Below are 20,293 nucleotides of genomic sequence, written 5' to 3' on the forward strand. Positions count from 1 at the left end.
ATTAACAAAATCAAAAATTTGAGCCAGAGAAGTTTCCAAAATGTGGTTGATTTGACACTGAATGACCCTTTAGTAGTGCATAAGTTGTAACACAACCGGCCCCCAGTCCGCTTCCTGACAGTCTTACACATTTACATTTCTAAGATGTAAGTGAACATGATGCGAACTGATGTTCCCTGTCCTCCCATGTTCCTCTGTTGTGTTTAGGTGGTCAAGCTGAAAGGGCAGGTTCTCTCGGTCATGTACCGGTTCCGGATGAAGAACCGAGAGTGGATGCTCATCAGAACCAGCAGCTTCACCTTCCAAAACCCGTATTCAGACGAGATCGAGTACATCATCTGCACCAACACCAATGTCAAGTATGTCCAACTTTCTCATCTCATCTTTTTGAAGGCTGTTGCAATGCAGGGAACACTTATTATCCTGACTGCTCATATTTTTCCAAATATTGATGCTCTAAAATTTTGGCAACAACAAATATTTGGCCGAACATGGATTTCTGGTTTTGGTTGAAACCCTTTTTGATGGCCGAATTAGCGTTTCTCCAATGATGCAGTTTGAGTCAAGATCTATTATGTGCACATAATACAGCAAGTAAATGTCAGCTGTTTTAATGGATCTTCATTTTGAGGTGGAGTTTTCAATTGAAGCATGAACAAAACTCAACGAAACGTTATTTGTAGAGTGCCTACCATCCAGTTATCTTACTGAAATGTATCGTGTAATCGCTAAAGCAGTGTTTCAGAGTGTTTGTAAACAATATAATATTGCATTTACCTCAGGAAAGTCATTCAGTGTTCAGAGCTCGATAGCTAGAGGAAAAATCTCTAGAGAAGAGCTTTTGGTTAAATATATTTAATTAATTTAATGTAAGTATGAATAAATCTGTCTTGAAAGTTTTATTACAGCCACCATATTTCAACAAATTTGAGTAAAAAACTTAATTATATAATTAAAAAGTAGATAAAAACTGCCTTATCTGCCCTATCTGTTTTAAATGTTTGTATATATATATATATATATATATATATATATATATATATATATATATATATATATATATATATATATATATATATATATATATATTATATATTAGTTTTAGTGTTAATTATTACATTTGATTAATTAATTGATTTAGGGCTGTCACTAACAATTATTTTGGTTATTGAATAATCGATTGATTATTTTGACCAATAATCGAGTAATCAGATTTTTTTGTGGTAATAAAAATAGACCTAAGCCTTTAAAATGACTACATATAACAATAATCATGTTTTATAAAACAACTGTTAAAATACATAATATAATATACATAATATAAACAATCAACTTATGTACATTATGTATTAAACAAATGCCTGCAGAGGGCGCCAGCGGTATACATAAACATAGTTGATTATGTCTTAAGTGAATGTAAACAGTTGGGAGAAAACCGGTGCGTGTCTGCACAACCTGCCGCAGCTTGACATTAAAGGGGTGATTGATTATGAATTCACTTTTTTAACTTTAGTTAGTGTGTAATGTTGCTGTTTGATCATAAACAACATCTGCAAAGTTATGATGCTCAAAGTTCAATGCAAAGGGAGAGATTTTCTATTTAAGAATTCTGTTTGACTACAACATACGGCTGGTAGGGACTACAACAAGCTTCTTCCTGGATTGGTGACATCACTAACCTTAAAATTTACATAAACCTGCCCTCAAGAACACACAACAAAGGGGGCGGGGCCATGATGGGCTGCTTTAGAGAAGAGGAAGAGTTGTTGTAGTAGAGTGATGTTGCCGTCATTTTACGCCGGACTGCTTCACAAACGAGGGTCAATTCAACACAAAAGATGAACATGACGGCACATGCTAGTGGATGAGTTGAATCAACTCCACAGCAACTACATAAATGTATCCACTAACCATTCAGAAACGTCTAAAAGTTGTAACTTCTTCCTGAGTCTCTCCATCAGTGTCGACTCCGGTTTGAACAATTTAAGGCTGAACACCGTTACTGACAATCCTCATTTTGGCTGCGTGAGATTCTCCAGCTTTGTTGTTGTTGAGCTGTTAAAGCTCCGCCCTCTTCTGGAAAGCGGCGAGCAGCTCATTTGTATTTACAAACACGTGCCTTTTTTCTAATGACTGATGGTTTTGGTTAGTTCCTGTAATTAGCACCAGTCAGGAACATCCATGTGACCTGCCTCGAGACGTTTGGCCCTCTAAGGGATCAGGTCTAAAATCAATACCATTTATTCTCCACCTGTTTAACACTTTTGAAATATTTGCCTGTTCAGCTGGTGTTGGCAGAACAGGCTTGATTTATGCCCACACTAGTCCTGTGAACTTGTAGATGTGCATTTAAAGCAGGTTGTATACAGTTGCAAGAAAAAGTATTGGAAACTCTTGCAGAATCTGTGAAATGTGAATAATTTTAACAAAATAAGAGAGATCATACAAAAATGCATGTTATTTTTTATTTAGTACTGTCCTGAGTAAGATATTTTACATAAAATATGTTTGCATATAGTCCACAAGACAAAATAATAGCTGAATTTATTAAAATGACCCAGTTCAAAAGTTTGTGAACCATTGATTCTCAATACTGTGTGTGGTCACCTGATGATCCACGACTTTTTATGTTTTGTGATGTTGTTCATGAGTCTCTTGTTTGTCCTGAGCAGTTAAACTGAGCTCTGTTCTTCAGAAAAATCCTCCTGCAGATTCTTCAGTTTTCCAGCATTTTTTGCATATTTGAACCCTTTCCAGCAGTGACTGTATGATGTCAGATCCATCTTTTCACACTGAATGACTCAAACTCAACTATTAAAAAAGGTTCAAACATTCACTGATGCTCCAGAAGGAAACACGATGCATTAAGAGTCGGGGGGTGAACACTTTTGAACAGGATGAAGATGTCCAAATGTTTCTTATTTTGTTTAAATATCATTGTTTTTCATTTAGTACTGCCCTTCAGAATCAACAGAAGACACTTACATGTTTCCCGGAAGAAAAATTAAGTACAATTTACCTTGATATTTGAATTCAAAAGTTTTCACCCCCCGACTCTTAATGCATCGTGTTTCCTTCTGGAGCATCAGTGAATGTTTGAACCTTTTTTAATAGTTGAGTTTGAGTCATTCAGTGTGAAAAGATGGATCTCAAAATCATACAGTCGCTGCTGGAAAGGGTTCAAATAGGCAAAAAAGCTGGAAAACTGAAGAATCTGCAGGAGGATTTTTCTGAAGAACAGAGCTCAGTTTAACTGCTCAGGACAAACAAGAGACTCATGAACAACCATCACAAAACATAAAAACAGTCATGGATCATCAGGTGACCACACACAGTATTGAGAATCAATAATTCAAATACTTATGAATGGGGTTATTTTAATAAATTCAGCTATTATTTTGTCTTGTGAACTATATGCAAACATCTTTTATGTAAAATATCTTATTCAGGACAGTACTAAATAAAAAATAACATGCATTTTGTATGATCTCTCTTATTTTGTTAAAATTATTCCCATTTTCACAGATTCAGCGAGTGGTTCACATACTTCTTGCAACTGTATAGTTTGCCTTCAGGTGCTACTTTGGATCCTTTATTTATTTTGTTTTGTCAGTGCACTGTTACAAAACATCAGCTGGGTGTTTTTTTGTTTTTAGCTAGTTTAAACTGTTTTTTCAGCATAGGTGTAAATGAAATGGCATCCGGAATCGTCTACTTTGAATTATGGGTAGCTTATAGCTTGGCAAACAGCGGTTTCAAAGTAGCTTCCGCAACACTGCTAATGAATGCTAATGAAATTGAGTCTGTTACAGAATGGACATTCCCCTCTTCCATGGTCAATAAACTTTCTCATCATATCATAATTTCCTTGCCAGTAATTCTCTTCACACATTGAAAAACACATCGTAATGTTTGAGCTCTCATTAGGTTCTCTGCATGTTTGTTTTGTGTGCAAGTGTTCATATCCTGCTCTATTTCCACGCTACTAAACACAGAGAAATCAAATATGTCTCCCATGAGAGAACTGCTTTTGCAACAATTTTAGGTTGCATATATTATGAAAAGCTATGTTTTGTGCTGAAATTAACTCTGGGAGTGCTGTAGCTATGGTATTGTGATACCTCTTTTTTTATTTATTAGCATTTATGTCTGTTTTCTGCAGTTTACAGTGCCATTGGGGTCAGTAAGATTTTTTTTCTTTCTCGAAATCATTGTATACTTTCAGCAAGAATGCATTAAAGGAGGGGTTACATGTTTTTTCTAGGCTTGATTGTGTTTTGGGGGCACAGTTTAACATGTCTTAATGCTTCGTTTTTTTTTTTAAATGCTGTATTTTTCATATATTTTATCTTAATTCTACACCTCTGTTTCCACTGTCATATGAACGGCTCGTTTGACTTCCTGCTTCTATGAAGCCACTCCCTCCGACATACGCAATGTGCTCAGATTGGTCAGCAGGTTGGTTACTGGCCCAGTCTGTCGTGATTTGCTGAAGCGTCCGGAAACGCCACGCCCCTTACCATTCGTAGTTACGCGCTTAGGTGGAAAGTAAATAATAGCGCCTATTGCTGTATCAAATTGAGCCAAATCAGACCCAGATGAAGAGGAAAAAGCAGAACCTCTGCAATTGCGGCTTTTAAAGGATGTTTATGAATGTCAAAGTGTTTAGATAAGCTGTCACTGCTGTTTGTTAGCTTTCAATATACAGTTTTATCCTGATTAAAGCTTTCCTGTAGTAAATACATGCCTGAGTAGTCGCATTTTTGTAAAGGTAGCGTTTAATTTATAGCATGAACAACTGTTTGTCTATGAACATAGAAGTTTGTTGGTGTTTGTTGCACTAGAATTTAGCTAACTGGCTAGCAAAAACGAGTTGCTCTTTGTATACGTCCTAGATGCATTAAAAACAGCAACAGAACTATAACATTACGTTTAAAAGACAAACAATAAAACGTACTTACAGTTTGGGGCTGATAAACAGCAGCTTCTGCTTTTAAAGTGGGAACTGCTTCATCTTTCAGTAAAAGTCTTTGTGTAAATCCAGCATTAAACTCGTGTAGATTCAGGAATCTGTCTTCAGCTCCGCATCCAGTGTAGAAAATATCACAGATTATAATGGGTTCTATATCTTTTGATGCGTCGCGTCGTACAGCTCGCGTTCGGTGTAAACAGCTCTTCCGCTTTCATTATGCTGCGCCACATGGCCTCGCCCACTTTGTTGCGTGTTCCCGGGGGCGTGTTTATGTTAATAGCAAGGGTTTATGATGTCACCAACCTGGGAAGAAGCTCGTTGTAGTCCAAACCACCCGTTTTTGTAGGCATTAAACTGCCATAACTTTAAAAGACAATATCTCCGTGTGCATTGAACTTTCAGCGCTGTAACTTTGCAGATACTGTTTATGCTCAAGCAGCAACATTACACACTAACTAAAGTTAAAAAAGTGAAATCGCATGCAACCCCCCCTTTAAATTGATCAAAAGTGACATTATAAATGATTTCTATTTCAAACAAATGCTGTTCTTTTGATCTTTCAATTCAAAGATCACAGTTTCCACAAAAATATTAAGCAGCAAAAAAGTTTTCAACACAAATAATAATAATAAATGTTTCTTGAGTATCAAATCATCATATTAGAATGATTTCTGAAGGATCATGTGACACTGAAGACTGGAGTAATGATGCTGAAAATTCAGCTTTGCATCACAGGAATAAATTACATTTTACTATATAATCACATAGAAAACATTTATTTCAAATTATAATAATTTTTTACAATATTACTGTTTTTACTGTAGTTTTGATCAAATTAATTGAGCCTTGATGAGCATATAGAAGTATATATTTACCAAGTACTATGGTACATGTAACTATTATTATTATTATTATTATTATTATTATTATTATATGTGTGTGTGTGTGTATGTATGTATGTATATATATATATATATATATATATATAATATATTTATTAATATTAATAATATTAATATTAATAATATTATTATTAATAAAAATAATAATAATAATCATAATAATAATAATATTATATGTGTATATATGTATGTGTAAAATGTGTTTTTTATTAAAAAAGTAATACTATGGTACATGTCCAAAAAAAATGGTTTTACTATGGTACCATGTCAAAATGTATTTTGCTTAATGCATAAATGTAAAATACCATGGCATTCAAATAGAAAACAGATATTTTGAATTGTAATAATGTAGACTTGAAGTCAAACAATAATGTTGTTAAAAAACTGTATTTTATTATTATTAGTATTTATTATTATTTAGCAATTTGTAAATCCAAATTCAATCCAAAACCCACATCCTTTGTTGAATAAGGTGTGTGCGAATGCAACACTTGTGTGTGTGTGTGTGTGTGTGTGTGTGTGTGTGTGTGTGTGTGTGTGTGTGTGTGTGTGTGTGTGTGTGTGTGTGTGTGTGTGTGTGTGTGTGTGTGTGTGTGTGTGTGTGTGTGTGTGATTGTGTGTGTGTGTGTGATTGTGTGTGTGTTGTACTTTTGGGACTGTGTGAATATATGGGAGACATTCATCACAGATGGCATCAGCTATCCCAGACTCCCCAGCCCATGACACGTGGAAGAATGCTAGAATGAGTCACCCTGGGGGCGAGAACAACAGAGCCTCCTTAAAAATGATCAATTTTACAAAAAATAAAACAAGAAGTCCCAAATATTGTAAAATATTAGATCAAATGGTGTTTAAAATCATCTTTAGGAAGCAATAACAGCAGATGAAGGCCTCTTTTGAGCTTGTTGTGATCTCATTAAAATTTTATAGCATGATGTGAATGTGAAGAGAGTAACAGCGAAATTCAGGTGAAAAATCCCATGATAGTAGGCAATGCTTCCAGAACGCTGCGATTGACTGGTGGCAGATTGACTTTTTCTTAAAGGATGAACATTCAGCAAGAGAAACAATAGGGTAAGAAAAACAAGCTTAATTCTAGACAAATTCTCTTAATATCTAGGAAAGGTAAATTCATCTTGCTTTGAAGACACTGAGATATTTTTACTGGAAAACAAGGCAAATAATCATTGCGTTTTTGCAGTGCCACAGGCCAAGAAATCCCAGCATGAAAGATATCCCCCCAAAAATGGGCAGAAATAAACAAAGCTTTCTCACATTAGGTGTCATTTTCTCCGTATTGACTTTGAGATTATGGGTAAATAATAAGCGCAGCAGGTACCAGTGAGATGAATATTCATGCACAACGGTGCCGAGGTGAGACGGCAGCTTCAGGGCTCCAGACTGGCAAACTGCCCGCAGATAGACAGGGATGCTGTGGGTGAGAGAGGGCATGGAGAGAGGAAGAAGGTGGAAAGAGAGCGATAAACACTCACCCTCAGACAGACGGTGCGGTAGGTAAGCAGATAAGACGCAAACAGCAAGAGCAGAGCCAAACGCTCGGTGTGACAGACTGACGTGTGCTGTGTTTAAAGGAAGTGTTTAAGAAAAAATGACAATTCAGGCATTATTTACTTTCCCTCGTGTCGTTCCACACTGTTCATAATGACCAAGCTCCAAAAACACCATAAAAGTAGTTCATATGACTTGTGCTCAATATTTGAGTCTTCAGACATCTAATTGAGGTTATTTCTGAAAAATCCCGTGCGGCAGCTCTCAAATCTCATCCCTCGTTCTATATATTTGAACAAATGAAAGGACCAATGACATTTGCTGTGAATGATGTCCGTCTCTGTGCAATTGCAAATGAGATTTCAGAGCGTCTGCTGAAGTCTAGATTATCATTGAATAACAAGCCTCTTATTAAGTCTCCTCTGCTCACCTAGGCTGAATTTATTTGATTAAAATACTGTAATCTTGTGAAATATTATTACAATTTTAATTTGAAAATATTTCATTCCTTTGATCAGAGCTGAATTTTCAGTGTCACATGATCCTTCAGAAATCATTCTAATATGATTTGATGCTCAAGAAACATTTATTATTATTATTGAAGAGTTGAAAACAGTTGTGCTGCACATTTTATTTTTCCAGATTCTTTGATGAATAGAAAGTTTAAAAAAAACAGCATTTATTTGAAATTTTAACATTAGCTTTAACATTATAAATGTCTTTGGTGTCACTTTTAATAATAACTGAATGCATCCTTACCGAATTGAATTATTACTGACCCCAAAGTTACACACACACACACACACATTCTCAATCTTTTTCAGCCTTTAATGGGGCTAAAGGTGCTTTTGGTTTCATTAAATATTCTATATTGGAACAAAAACATCCGCTGATGCGATTAAAGTTGATTCTGCGCTAATCTGACGTAATATTTTATGTTTTTAAAAATGGTGTAGATTTAAGTAGCAAATGAGAATCTATAAAATTGTTGAATATTTTTCATACAAAGTTGGTCTTAATGATTTTCAGTTTTGTTCAAGGTAATTCAAGCAACAGTTTTTCAATAACGGAAGAATATGTAAAAGTACGGTATTTGGGGTAAACGGCGCTCCTCCTGCAACAATAATAAACATGATGATAAACAGCTGACTGACTTCTCCATTTGTTGACATGACATGGTTAGATTCAGATGGTAAATATCATATATTAAGTTGGGCATCCACACTGTAAAAAACAAAATAAAATTTACTTACTTTTTCTTTTGCAAGTTTTTGCATGAATATTTTTTATGTAAATTTCAAATATGGAATTAAGTAACTCTGCTTAACTTAAGTTCTTTTGCAATACATTTTACTCAAACAATATAACACTGAATTAAACCATGCTTTTAAAGTGTATGCTTTACTTGGAAACATGAATAATACAATAGATATTGTGTAAACATCATATCTACATATTAGAAGTAATGCGGCACCTGAACACCGAGACCTCGATACTTGTTAAACAACACACAATGACGGTAACATTCGATTGATTGTTTTTGATTTCGATTGACATTTTCCAAATGTCACAAAATGGCAAGTTACTAAACATAACCACAAATGCAATGATAAAACAGTGTAAAAACAGCTGGGAAAACAGCGAAAAATCTTAAAACTCATTAATTATTCAAGGCCCAGTGCATGATGTATCAGACCAGTATCAGAAAAGTTGAGTAGTTTTACTTAATTTTATAATGTTGGTATTTTAATTTCTACAAGCTTAAATTGAGTACTAATATAGAATTAACTTTTTTTTTTTTTTTTAATTCTTGCCTGAACTAACTTTTTATGTAAAAATTACATTTGTTTTTTTCTGTAGTATTTACTTCACCATAAAATAATTTTTTACAGTGTACCTTAGAGATAATACCCATATTTATAATTAAACCATCACATTTAAAAATATGATTTTAATCATACCATATATTATGTGATCTCCTTCAATGCTTTTTAAAATAATTTTGTTTCTGTGTTTTTAAAATATATTTTTAAATGAACATTTTAATGGCCGCATATTTTTTAAACAAAAATGATTTCTTTTATTTATCAAAATAAACAGAAAATAGTACAAACTTTGCTAAAGTGATTGTTTTGTACAAGTATTAACGTAGACGTATCACTTTAGCTAAAGTATTTGTATCTATACTGTGAGTCTTTTACACAGTTAAACACTTTATGCATTTATGTGATTTTTTTTTTTTTTTTTAAGAGTCATGAAACCCTGGTCGTTCACACCTCAGAGCTGGAAAAAGTCTAGGAAAAATGGGTGTGTAGCTGTGGAAAAGTAGGAGTGTAGAGGGGAGAGAGAGCAACCAATAAAACACAGACCTACAACACACTCATACAGAATAATGAAAATGAACATACAGTGGGTACGGAAAGTATTCAGACCCCCTTAAATTTTTCACTCTTTGTTATATTACAGCCATTTGCTAAAATCATTTAAGTTCATTTCTTTCCTCATTAATGTACACACAGCACCCCATATTGACAGAAAAACACAGAATTGTTGACATTTTTGCAGATTTATTAAAAAAGAAAAACTGAAATATCACATGGTCCTAAGTATTCAGACCCTTTGCTCAGTATTTAGTAGAAGCACCCTTTTGATCTAATACAGCCATGAGTCTTTTTGGGAAAGATGTCATGTTGTTTTTCACACCTGGATTTGGGGATCCTCTGCCATTCCTCCTTGCAGATCCTCTCCAGTTCTGTCAGGTTGGATGGTAAACGTTGGTGGACAGCCATTTTTAGGTCTCTCCAGAGATGCTCAATTGGGTTTAAGTCAGGGCTCTGGCTGGGCCATTCAAGAACAGTCACAGAGTTGGACCTTCGGCCCAGTCTGAGGTCCTGAGCACTCTGGAGAAGGTTTTCATCCAGGATATCCCTGTACTTGGCCGCATTCATCTCGATTGCAACCAGTCGTCCTGTCCCTGCAGCTGAAAAACACCCCCACAGCATGATGCTGCCACCACCATGCTTCACTGCTGGGACTGTATTGGACAGGTGATGAGCAGTGCCTGGTTTTCTCCACACATACCGCTTAGAATTAAGGCCAAAAAGTTCTATCTTGGTCTCATCAGACCAGAGAATCTTATTTCTCACCATCTTGGCAAACTCCAAGCGGGCTTTCATGTGTCTTGCACTGAGGAGAGGCTTCCGTCGGGCCACTCTGCCATAAAGCCCCGACTGGTGGAGGGCTGCAGTGATGGTTGACTTTCTACAACTTTCTCCCATCTCCTGACTGCATCTCTGGAGCTCAGCCACAGTGATCTTTGGGTTCTTCTTTACCTCTCTCACCAAGGCTCTTCTCCCCCGATAGCTCAGTTTGGCCGGACGGCCAGCTCTAGGAAGGGTTCTGGTCATCCCAAACGTCTTCCATTTAAGGATTATGGAGGCCACTGTGCTCTTAGGAACCTTAAGTGCAGCAGAAATGTTTTTGTAACCTTGGCCAGATCTGCGCCTTGCCACAATTCTGTCTCTGAGCTCTTCAGGCAGTTCCTTTGACCTCATGATTCTCATTTGCTCTGACATGCACTGTGAGCTGTAAGGTCTTATATAGACAGGTGTGTGGCTTTCCTAATCAAGTCCAATCAGTATAATCAAACACAGCTGGACTCAAATGAAGGTGTAGAACCATCTCAAGGATGATCAGAAGAAATGGACAGCACCTGAGTTAAATATGAGTGTCACAGCAAAGGGTCTGAATACTTAGGACCATGTGATATTTCAGTTTTTCTTTTTTAATAAATCTGCAAAAATGTCAACAATTCTGTGTTTTTCTGTCAATATGGGGTGCTGTGTGTACATTAATGAGGAAAAAAAATGAACTTAAATGACTTTAGCAAATGCCTGCAATATAACAAAGAGTGAATAATTTGAATACTTTCTGTACCCACTGTGTGAGTAGAGGAAAAACGCTCAACGCCCAAACGCTCAAGAGTCGAGGGCACCTTGATGTGTTTTAAAAATATAATCCTATGACAACGAACGAGGGACGATCACAGAAGAACATTTAAAAGGTCTAATATTTTCATCACGTATACGAGCACTACAGTCTCTGATAGAACGACACGCGTCAGTTTAACAGAAACAATAAAGACATAGTTACTTATTTGTTTGTTGTTCTTTGAATTTCCAGTCTACATGTTCTTCTGTCCATCAGAATAATTCATCATGTCATGATTATGATCAGACGTGAGGCTGTGCACATATATATTTCATTTGAAGAAGACATGATGAAATACGTGCGCATACATGGTGCTGGTTCATGTTTAGAGCACTAGATTTAATGAAATGTCTATAAAAAGTTGAAACGTGCTTCAGTTCGTATATGATCTATCCACGTGACGAGTGTGGTTAAAACAAACCACTTTTATGATTTATTCTTACACAGTGTTGCTTCATCAATGTTCAATAAATATATATTTTTTTCTGCAGTCATACACTATGGGAGTAGCGAAAAGCACTTTTTTTTTCTTAAGGTGTGCCTTTAGCAACACCCTGTTGTACCCTATATACAGTATATATATATAATATATCAAAAGTCTGAAAAATATTGAGGTTTTTGTTGTCGTTCTTATATTGCCCAGCCGTGTTTGTCTTCTAAGCAGGGTTGCTCAAGGGCACAGTGATGAATCATTGGGGTTCATCTGGGGTTTGAATCTGTCTGTGTTTCCAGCTTTAACCATAAAACCACACCACAAGACCTAGATATCCATCTAGAGACATCTTCATATAAAGGACGTCGAGCAAGAACATGACCGAACAAACAGAACAATCATTAGTGACTCTGAAACAAAAGTTTAGATATTTTCTTACAGGCGCCAGGCAGACACAGTCGAAGCTGCTGGATGAATGGATGGTGTTCAGAGGTGCTGCGCTGCAAACTTCTTTTGTTTTGGTTAGAGAGAACATTTAATACTGCAATATGATATGAAGTGCAATATATATTATCGCAGAATTATGTGCTTTTGGAGTGCACAACCTAAAAAGAGAAATGCACTTGAAATGAATTTGGCTGACATAAAACCATAAATACAGTTTTGTATGGAAACCCAGCTCCAACACTAAAAGGTTGTTTGCCAAAGTTACTTATTCTCTCTCCAGCCAGACAGAAACTGATCCAAATGCAGTTTTCTTTTAGCAAAGATGAAAGTTTGTTATACAAAAAAAAATAATTTTTGGGTGAACTATCCCTTTCAGGGTGAACACCACGCTGCGTTCACTAGTCAATACTAGCTGTGTTTACATGGACCCTAATAACCCGGACTGGTAGCACAGTCAAAATAAAAAACGTCACATGTCATGAATTTGCCAAATCTCATTCGGATTGTCTGAGTGTTTCAACAACTGGAAACAATCATTCAGTGTCTCTCTTATTTCCTGTGTGTGTCTGTCTGCTCGTCTCCATTTGTATCCGTCTCTCCCAGCATGCATGGTCCAGTTTCGCGCCGCTTTCTCCTCCCCTGTTGCCATGACAACGGTGATCCGTCCTACAGGTTCGCTCGCACTCGCATCCTCCGAGACTCTTCCCGTTCAGAAACGTGTGGCAGTCACCCAAGCACAGGCGGCACGTTACCGGCGCATGATTTCCCATGCCGAGATGAAAGTGCTGTGGCTTCCTTGTAATCGTTTTTCATATTTAGAGACATAGCGAGTTAATTGCAGAGGGAGGCAGGGGAGAGTTTGAGTTCCTGTGGAAACTTGGATGCTTGGATGTTTTTGCCCTTTTTACATTTTTGTTTCAGTTTTTCCCCTCAGTTCTTTCTGTCCTCACGAAGTTCAAGTGTAGTTCAGTGTTTTGGGTTTAATCCATCTCATTCCACTGTTGGTCCAGGTGGCCCAGTGTGCTCTCAGAATGTGTGCACGCTAATGTCTGGGATCGTGTGTGTTTTCGTGGGCAATTTCCAACCACCTATTGATATAATGAGGCCTTTTTTTTTTTTTTTTAGGATAATATGATTTCCTTTAGATAGGAAAAGCACCCCATTTAATTTGCAGGTATATTTGAGGCTCCATGACACCTCGTATTGACAGTGAAACTGAACAAAGATATCTCATAATGAGAGCTTTGCTTCTCAGAAGGGAACTTCACTTCTGCTCAAAAGCAGTCAGAGAATCTGTTTCCCTCAGAAACACACACACTCTGATCCAAAACCTAGAGAGCTGCCCATGGAGGCAGGATTTTAAGGCATCAAAGATGTATTTTTGAAGCAAAAGGTAGGCAGTGATGTTGCTGAGACACCACTGCATGTGTAGTGTGTGGAAAGCACAACCCTATAATGCATTGTGACAAGCTCACTGTTTTTCAATACACCCAAGATTGCAGATGAAGTGAATGACATGTTGATTGTGAATATATTGTTTTCAATCCTGTAAAATCTGAAAGGGGTCATGAACTGTGGTGTTTTATTGTTTTATAATGTTTTCTGGAGTGCATTTATAATGTTAGTACGCTTTTCACATCAAAACTTGTTATAATTTAGAAATAAAAGGCATTTTTCCTACCCTGTTTTTATCCCTCTGATTTGAACGCTCTGCAGTGAGACCTCAGTGTAAACGCCCACTGCTGTTATTTCCATTTTAAATAGAGAAGTATTACTCTCTCTTTTAAGTTTTTACCATTACAGCTCTCAATGTTAACTTAATTGAGAAAAGTGCTGCATTATATTTAGTTCGTGGCATGAAAGGTTGCAGTGATGAACATTGTAATCGATCACAGACATGTTGTTGATACATGATCTCGTCATTCTGCACACTAACGAATGCTTTCATCATAACTAACAGTGCAAACATGATATAACTAAGAGATTCACTGAATAAAACGAGTTTTGCCGCGAGTTCAGAACTCAGTCACTGATAAACTTGTTTGATTGACAGCTCCAGTGATTGTAAAGGGAGCGTTCTTTGATTCCTTTCTTTATATAATTTAATCACTGTTTAAATAAGATTATTTTCTTCCTACTAAGAGAAACAACTGTTTAGTCGCTGTTTTGATTTACTGACACATAGACAAAGAACATCTGACTGTACATGAATCATTAATATCAGACCAGGCATTAGAATTAACAGTTACTTACATGTTGCATTACTGTCGAGTCCATATAATAAAAGTCTGTTTGCAAAGCCTGCGCCGAAATGCGATCGATTTATGAAGAATCCAGTGAAATAAAGCTCAACTGAGACATTCACATTGTTGAAAATAAATAACCATATTCCTGCATTAGGATCCTTTGAAAGGTAATGTTATTTTAATCCTGTATCGCTCTTCTCTCCTCCTCATCTCACTAGCACTCCAGTGGGCGGGGCTAATGATGCAATGATGAAGTAGGCATTGATTTCTTCTGTGGAGGCGGAGTTTCACCTATAGGCACATTCCAGGAACTGTCGTTCGCTGGGTCTGGTGTCAATAAAAGCTTTTATTGGTCTAACAAGGATGTTTTCAGTTCTGAAACTTATAGGATATTCTTATAGTATGATGACCTCTTATATATCAAAAGCTCAAGGAAAAGTTGATTTTCTCAATTCTGACCCCTTCAATAAAAATAATGGTCTAATTTAAAATGTACTATTTTCCCCAAAGCCTTCGTGTTGCAAGTTAAGAAATTTAACCACTAAACCACACAAAATTATATTAACAATAGTATAATCCTACAATAGTATAATCGAGATCCTCCAATACACAAAAAAATAGATAAAAATAAAATAAATTGGTAACACTTTCAACCTATATTTGGGTCAAATATGGACAAAACCAACCGTTGGTTTAAATTTTTTAATTAAATTTTAAATAAATAATTTTAAATCTGACAAAGCGACCATTGCAAATCCATTTGTTCTTCAGGTTTCAGATTTGAACTCCAGAAGTAATATTACATGAGCTACAAGCCACTAAATCACTGCAGTAAAATATTCTGTACATCGCTTTCAATAAAAAAAAGCATGTGCTACATTCATAATGACATCATGTCATTTACTACACTATTTCACCAAGGCTGATTTTTGGCTTTGAGGATCTTGGGCAATGTATAAAGAATATGGATTGGAGTGTTATGTATATGATTGATCTCTTTTTACTGAAACCGAATATTCATTTGAGGTCTTTTATCGGACTAGTGTATCTATATGCTCTGTTAATGATGTCTTTACTCAGTGGAATATGATGAACAGTAGGTGTTGATGTTAAAGTTGTATGTTGGTTGTTTGATTCCAGGCAGCTTCAGCAGCAGCAGCAGGCCGAACTGGAGGTTCACCAGAGAGATGGACTGACTGCTTACGATCTGTCGCAGGTGTGTGTACACTTTTCTTATAGTTTGTCATTTAGTCACCTAACCCTTACAGGTTCATTACTCTTTTTAGCTTGTGTAGTACATTTAATTTCTCCTCCTTTGCTTTATATGCAAGTTCCTCCATCAGTGTCTCAGCTGAGTCGGTTTTAGATTTATACTTCAAATTGAATATCAGACAGTGAAACTCCCAGAGGAAAATTTTATTCTCTAGAAGTGCTCTATAACAGCTCAGGAGACTTAATGGAGTTAACCTGTCATGTTTCATCAACGTTGTCTCAGATGTTTCCTGAAATTCCTGATTGTTGTCATACTATATGATTTGATTACTATATACAATTGTATAATTAGATTACAACAAGTTTTCATACTATATGATATGATTGTGGATAGCAGCTCTGATCATTTTTAGTTTGAGTATGTGAGAAATGTGAGTTCATATTGAGATTGATAATGTTTGGTTGCCGGCTACTAAATACTTTCTAAATAATATTTTATTTGTTTAACTGCACATAATGAGACCATTTACTGACATCATACAATTTATCACAATTTATTCTCTATTTAATTTTATTACTGTGTAGAAGAAAGAGTTGAGAGTGAGCTTCAGCGAGAGCCAATGAGGTTCATTCTCGTGTTACGCAGCACGTTTGAGCTTCTCAAGAACCAATGAGGTTCATTCTCGTGTTACGCAGCACGTTTGAGCTTCTGCAAGAACCAATGAGGTTCATTCTCGTGTTACGCAGCACGTTTGAGCTTCAGCAAGAACGAGGTCACTGTTGTGTGCTTTATGCTTTACATCATGTGTTAGTTAGCACAATATGTGTTCTAGAATTGCTTAAGAGTGCTGTATATTACTGTGGTTAATGACTGATAAATTCAATAGAGAATCTGCATAATTTTAGTCATTTTAGTTGTGGATCGTTAACTCTCTGTGGATCTGTGCAATAAAAATAGGATATAGCTATGAGATGAAGTCACACATATCACCCATTGTATGGAATATGTCATCTGTCTTTATCTTTAACAACTTTTACAACTTAATGCAGATTTGCTTTGAATCATAAGTGATAATGTTGTTATGCTATATTATATGCTGTTTACGTTAAAGGGGTCATTTGAGTCAGTCTTTTTAAAGCAGAGAGGATTATTTGTTGAAAATAGATAACTCCTCACACATGGGATCTTGGGTAGCACCTGTCTGCAATTTTAGAAAGACTTTTTTGGTCATCGTTATTGATTCCTGTGTTTTTAGTTTAACACTTTTAGTGAAGTTAGCTTTTTGATCCTTGTGGCATTCACTTCACATCTTATTTAGCATTTATTAGCATTTAGTTTTGATTAAAGTTAAATAGTCAATCACAAACTGACCCTCTCACGTTGACACCCACAGGTGCCGGTTGCCAGCGTGCCATCCGGAGTTCACGAGGCGGGCAAGACTATCGACAAAACCGATTCGCTGTTCTCCCAGGAGAGAGACCCTCGCTTCAGCGACATGTACACAGGGATCTCTGGATGTATGTTCTTAGATATATTACATTTGACTTGCACTGCATCACACACTGATTTTGATCTAAACATGCAATTTACTGTAATTTTGCATAATGTAATTACAAAGCCTGCGGATGTCTGCCAGCTCCAGTTTGTACACTATTTGAATGCATGGTATGATGTGTATACAATGTATGATTGCTACATTTGGTTGGTATTACAAAGAAATTAAGTCGGAAATTCCAGCTAAAACACGTAAAATCCAGAGTCGTTTATTTAAGGTCATTAGCTGGTCCAAACCGCTTTAGCTGGGTAATTCTGGTAAGGTTACATGACTTTCCTCTGCAGTTTGTCTCTATTTCTTTATTTTTCCTCAGCGTTTTGTGGTCGATAAAGCTGATGCTGTAATGTGATGTGTGACTCTTAAATGTAGTCATTCAGTAACTTTGAGAGCTTTGTTTATTGGGTTTGTTTGTGTTTAGCTGATAAAAAGATGATGGTTCCCTCCTCCACTGCTGGTGGGCAGCAGTTATACTCTCAAGGCAGCCCGTTCCAGCCCGGACACTCCGGCAAGAGCTTCGGGTATGGATGAACACATTTCATTAATTTAAAAATCTCTTCACAACAAGTTTTCAAATGAAATCCAAATACGCTTTTTATGCAAATGTTATTTTATTCAGAATACAACCCCTGATTGCATGTGTTTTAATGCAAAATCACTAAATGTTACTGATAAGAATTAACTCAAAAGTTGTTTTTTGTTGTTGTTGTTGTTGTTGTTGTTGTTGTTGTTGTTGTTGTTGTTGTTTAAGAAATGTATACTTTTATTAAGCAATGATGCATTAAAAAGTGATTGCAAAGACATTTATAATGTTGCAAATAATTTCGATTTCATGTGAAGGCTGTTCTTTTAAACTTTATTCACCAGAAAATAATCATACAAGATAACTAAGCAGCACAGCTGTTTTTTAACAATAGCTACATTTCCATCCACCTCTTTTTATGCACATTTTGGGATATCGCTTTAAAAAACGCTGGATGGAAATTCCTGAATGTGCATAAATCCTGAAAGTGCGCATCGAAAAAAACAATTGATGCAGATAATTTTTTATCCGATGAGAAGACATGCGCATTAACTAAAATGGAAGCACATGTAAAGAATAAATCCATTGATGTGCAAAAAAGTAAAAAAATAAACTCACGTGACTTTGCCTCATCTGGATAACTGGACTAACCAGCGGACCAATTTCATTTCACAGTGTTGGTCTGATCATACTGTAATGCCTGAGCCAAAGTCTGTCATTTATAATGTAGATAAAAACAGGCACAGCAACTTCCATTATTATTATTACAGATATTTTGCGCCATTGGAAACATTGTGACAATGTGTGAAACAAGTGTTTCTTGAGCAGCAAATCATCATATTAGAATGATTTCTGAAGGATCATGTGACACTGAAGACAGGAGTAATGTTGCTGAAAATTCAGCTTTGATCACAGGAATAAATTACATTTTAAACATTTTTTTTTTGTAATAATAATTCACTGTTTTTACTGTATTTTTGATCAAATAAATGCAGCCTTGATGAGCAGAAGAGACTTCTTTGAAAAACAATTTATAAAAATCTTACAACCACAACCTTTTGAACGCTAGTGTATGTAGTCATGTTCTTGAAACCAAAAAAAGTGCTGATATTGGAATATATCAGGATGTAAATTATGGCTGTCTACAAAATACATGTTTGGAGTCGTAACATTTGTTAGTCGTAAATATTTCTTGCTGGCTATGACAATATTTGTGGCATTAGATGTGTTGTATTGTTTTTAAAGAAGACATTTGATGGGGAATATATATAGTTTATTTTCCCATCGTGATTTTGTGCCTAAAATGCTTTCTTTGGATGCAGTGAATGTTGCTTTCATGATCATAACAATTGGCACTTTGTTGCAGGGCCTGGTGTAAAGGGGTCTTTTTTTTACTTTAATGCTTCATTGTGGCTAAAATGTGGTGTGAGAAGGCCTTTAGATGCTTCACGTGAATCAAGAGGATGGTCATAATGTGGTGCATGTGTGTCTTTCAGCTCATCTGTGATCCACGTCCCAGGTGTCAATGACATCCAGTCCACAGCTGGTTCAGCTGGACAGAACCTCACCCAGATATCCCGGCAGATCAACGCCAGCCAGGTGTCCTGGACAGGAAGCCGACCGCCCTTCTCTGGCCAGGTGAGGATGAACCCATCTCTGCGCCAGCCGCTGCCCACTGCCGCTCTATTCTCCATCAGCTTAATTAAAGTAATGCATCATTCCTCTTTAGTGTTGTGATGAGAGAATTAAAACCCGATCCATGTTTGGATGTACAGCAGTGGCTGAAAAAAATCATTCAGGGCAAAGCAATAAATACTAATAAATGAGTAAATACTACAATAAATAATGTGATTTAATACTTGTCTTACCAAAAATATATATAATATGTGTGTATATATGTATTATATTCATTGTATTATTATTTTATTGCCAACATTTCTTATTTTTTAGTTTAAAATTCTCAGCTAATATTTATAGTTTATTTTATTTCAGCTTTATTTCAATTAACCTAAATGTTATTCAAATGTTTAATATATTCTTATTCTGCACAACCATATTCTACATCCCTTAATTCTACCCAATAGCTAAACTTAACAACCTTGCTAACTAATAATAAGTACTAATAAATAGCCAATATCCTAGTAATATGCATGCTAATAAGCAACTAGTTAATAGTGAGAATTGGACCTTAAAGTATTAATTTTATAAAAAAAAAAAATTTTTAGGAAATTAATACTTTTATTCAGTAATGATGCATTAAATAGATGCATTGAAAAGTGACGGTAGATAGATTTATATTGTTGCAAATAATTTCAATTTAATATAAATGCAGTTCTACACTGTATATGTACTGTGTGTGTGTGTGTGTGTGTGTGTGTGTGTGTGTGTGTGTGTGTGTGTGTGTGTGTGTGTGTGTGTGTGTGTGTGTGTGTGTGTGTGTGTGTGTGTGTGTGTGTGTGTATATATATATATATAATATAGTTTTTTAGTTTTTATTTGCAAAGCT

The 20,293-nt window shown here is 36.0% G+C and overlaps 1 protein-coding gene across 9 annotated transcripts in view; it reads left to right on the forward strand.

Moving 5' to 3' along the window:
• Positions 1–20,293, forward strand: part of arnt2 (aryl-hydrocarbon receptor nuclear translocator 2) — a 108,379-nt gene that overhangs the window by 70,929 nt on the left and 17,157 nt on the right. For 5 of the 9 annotated variants that reach the window (XM_067401069.1, XM_067401070.1, XM_067401072.1 and 2 more), the window contains 5 exons: positions 208–359; positions 15,640–15,715; positions 17,106–17,229; positions 17,686–17,785; positions 19,284–19,494. In XM_067401069.1, coding sequence (XP_067257170.1) covers positions 208–359; positions 15,640–15,715; positions 17,106–17,229; positions 17,686–17,785; positions 19,284–19,494 — 663 coding nt within the window. The remainder of the gene's footprint in view (positions 1–207; positions 360–15,639; positions 15,716–17,105; positions 17,230–17,685; positions 17,786–19,283; positions 19,495–20,293) is intronic. The other 4 variants (XM_067401074.1, XM_067401076.1, XM_067401073.1 and 1 more) reach the window with 1 other exon arrangement.

Source organism: Chanodichthys erythropterus, chromosome 11 (assembly GCF_024489055.1).
Source record: "Chanodichthys erythropterus isolate Z2021 chromosome 11, ASM2448905v1, whole genome shotgun sequence".
Classification (NCBI taxonomy): domain Eukaryota; kingdom Metazoa; phylum Chordata; class Actinopteri; order Cypriniformes; family Xenocyprididae; genus Chanodichthys; species Chanodichthys erythropterus.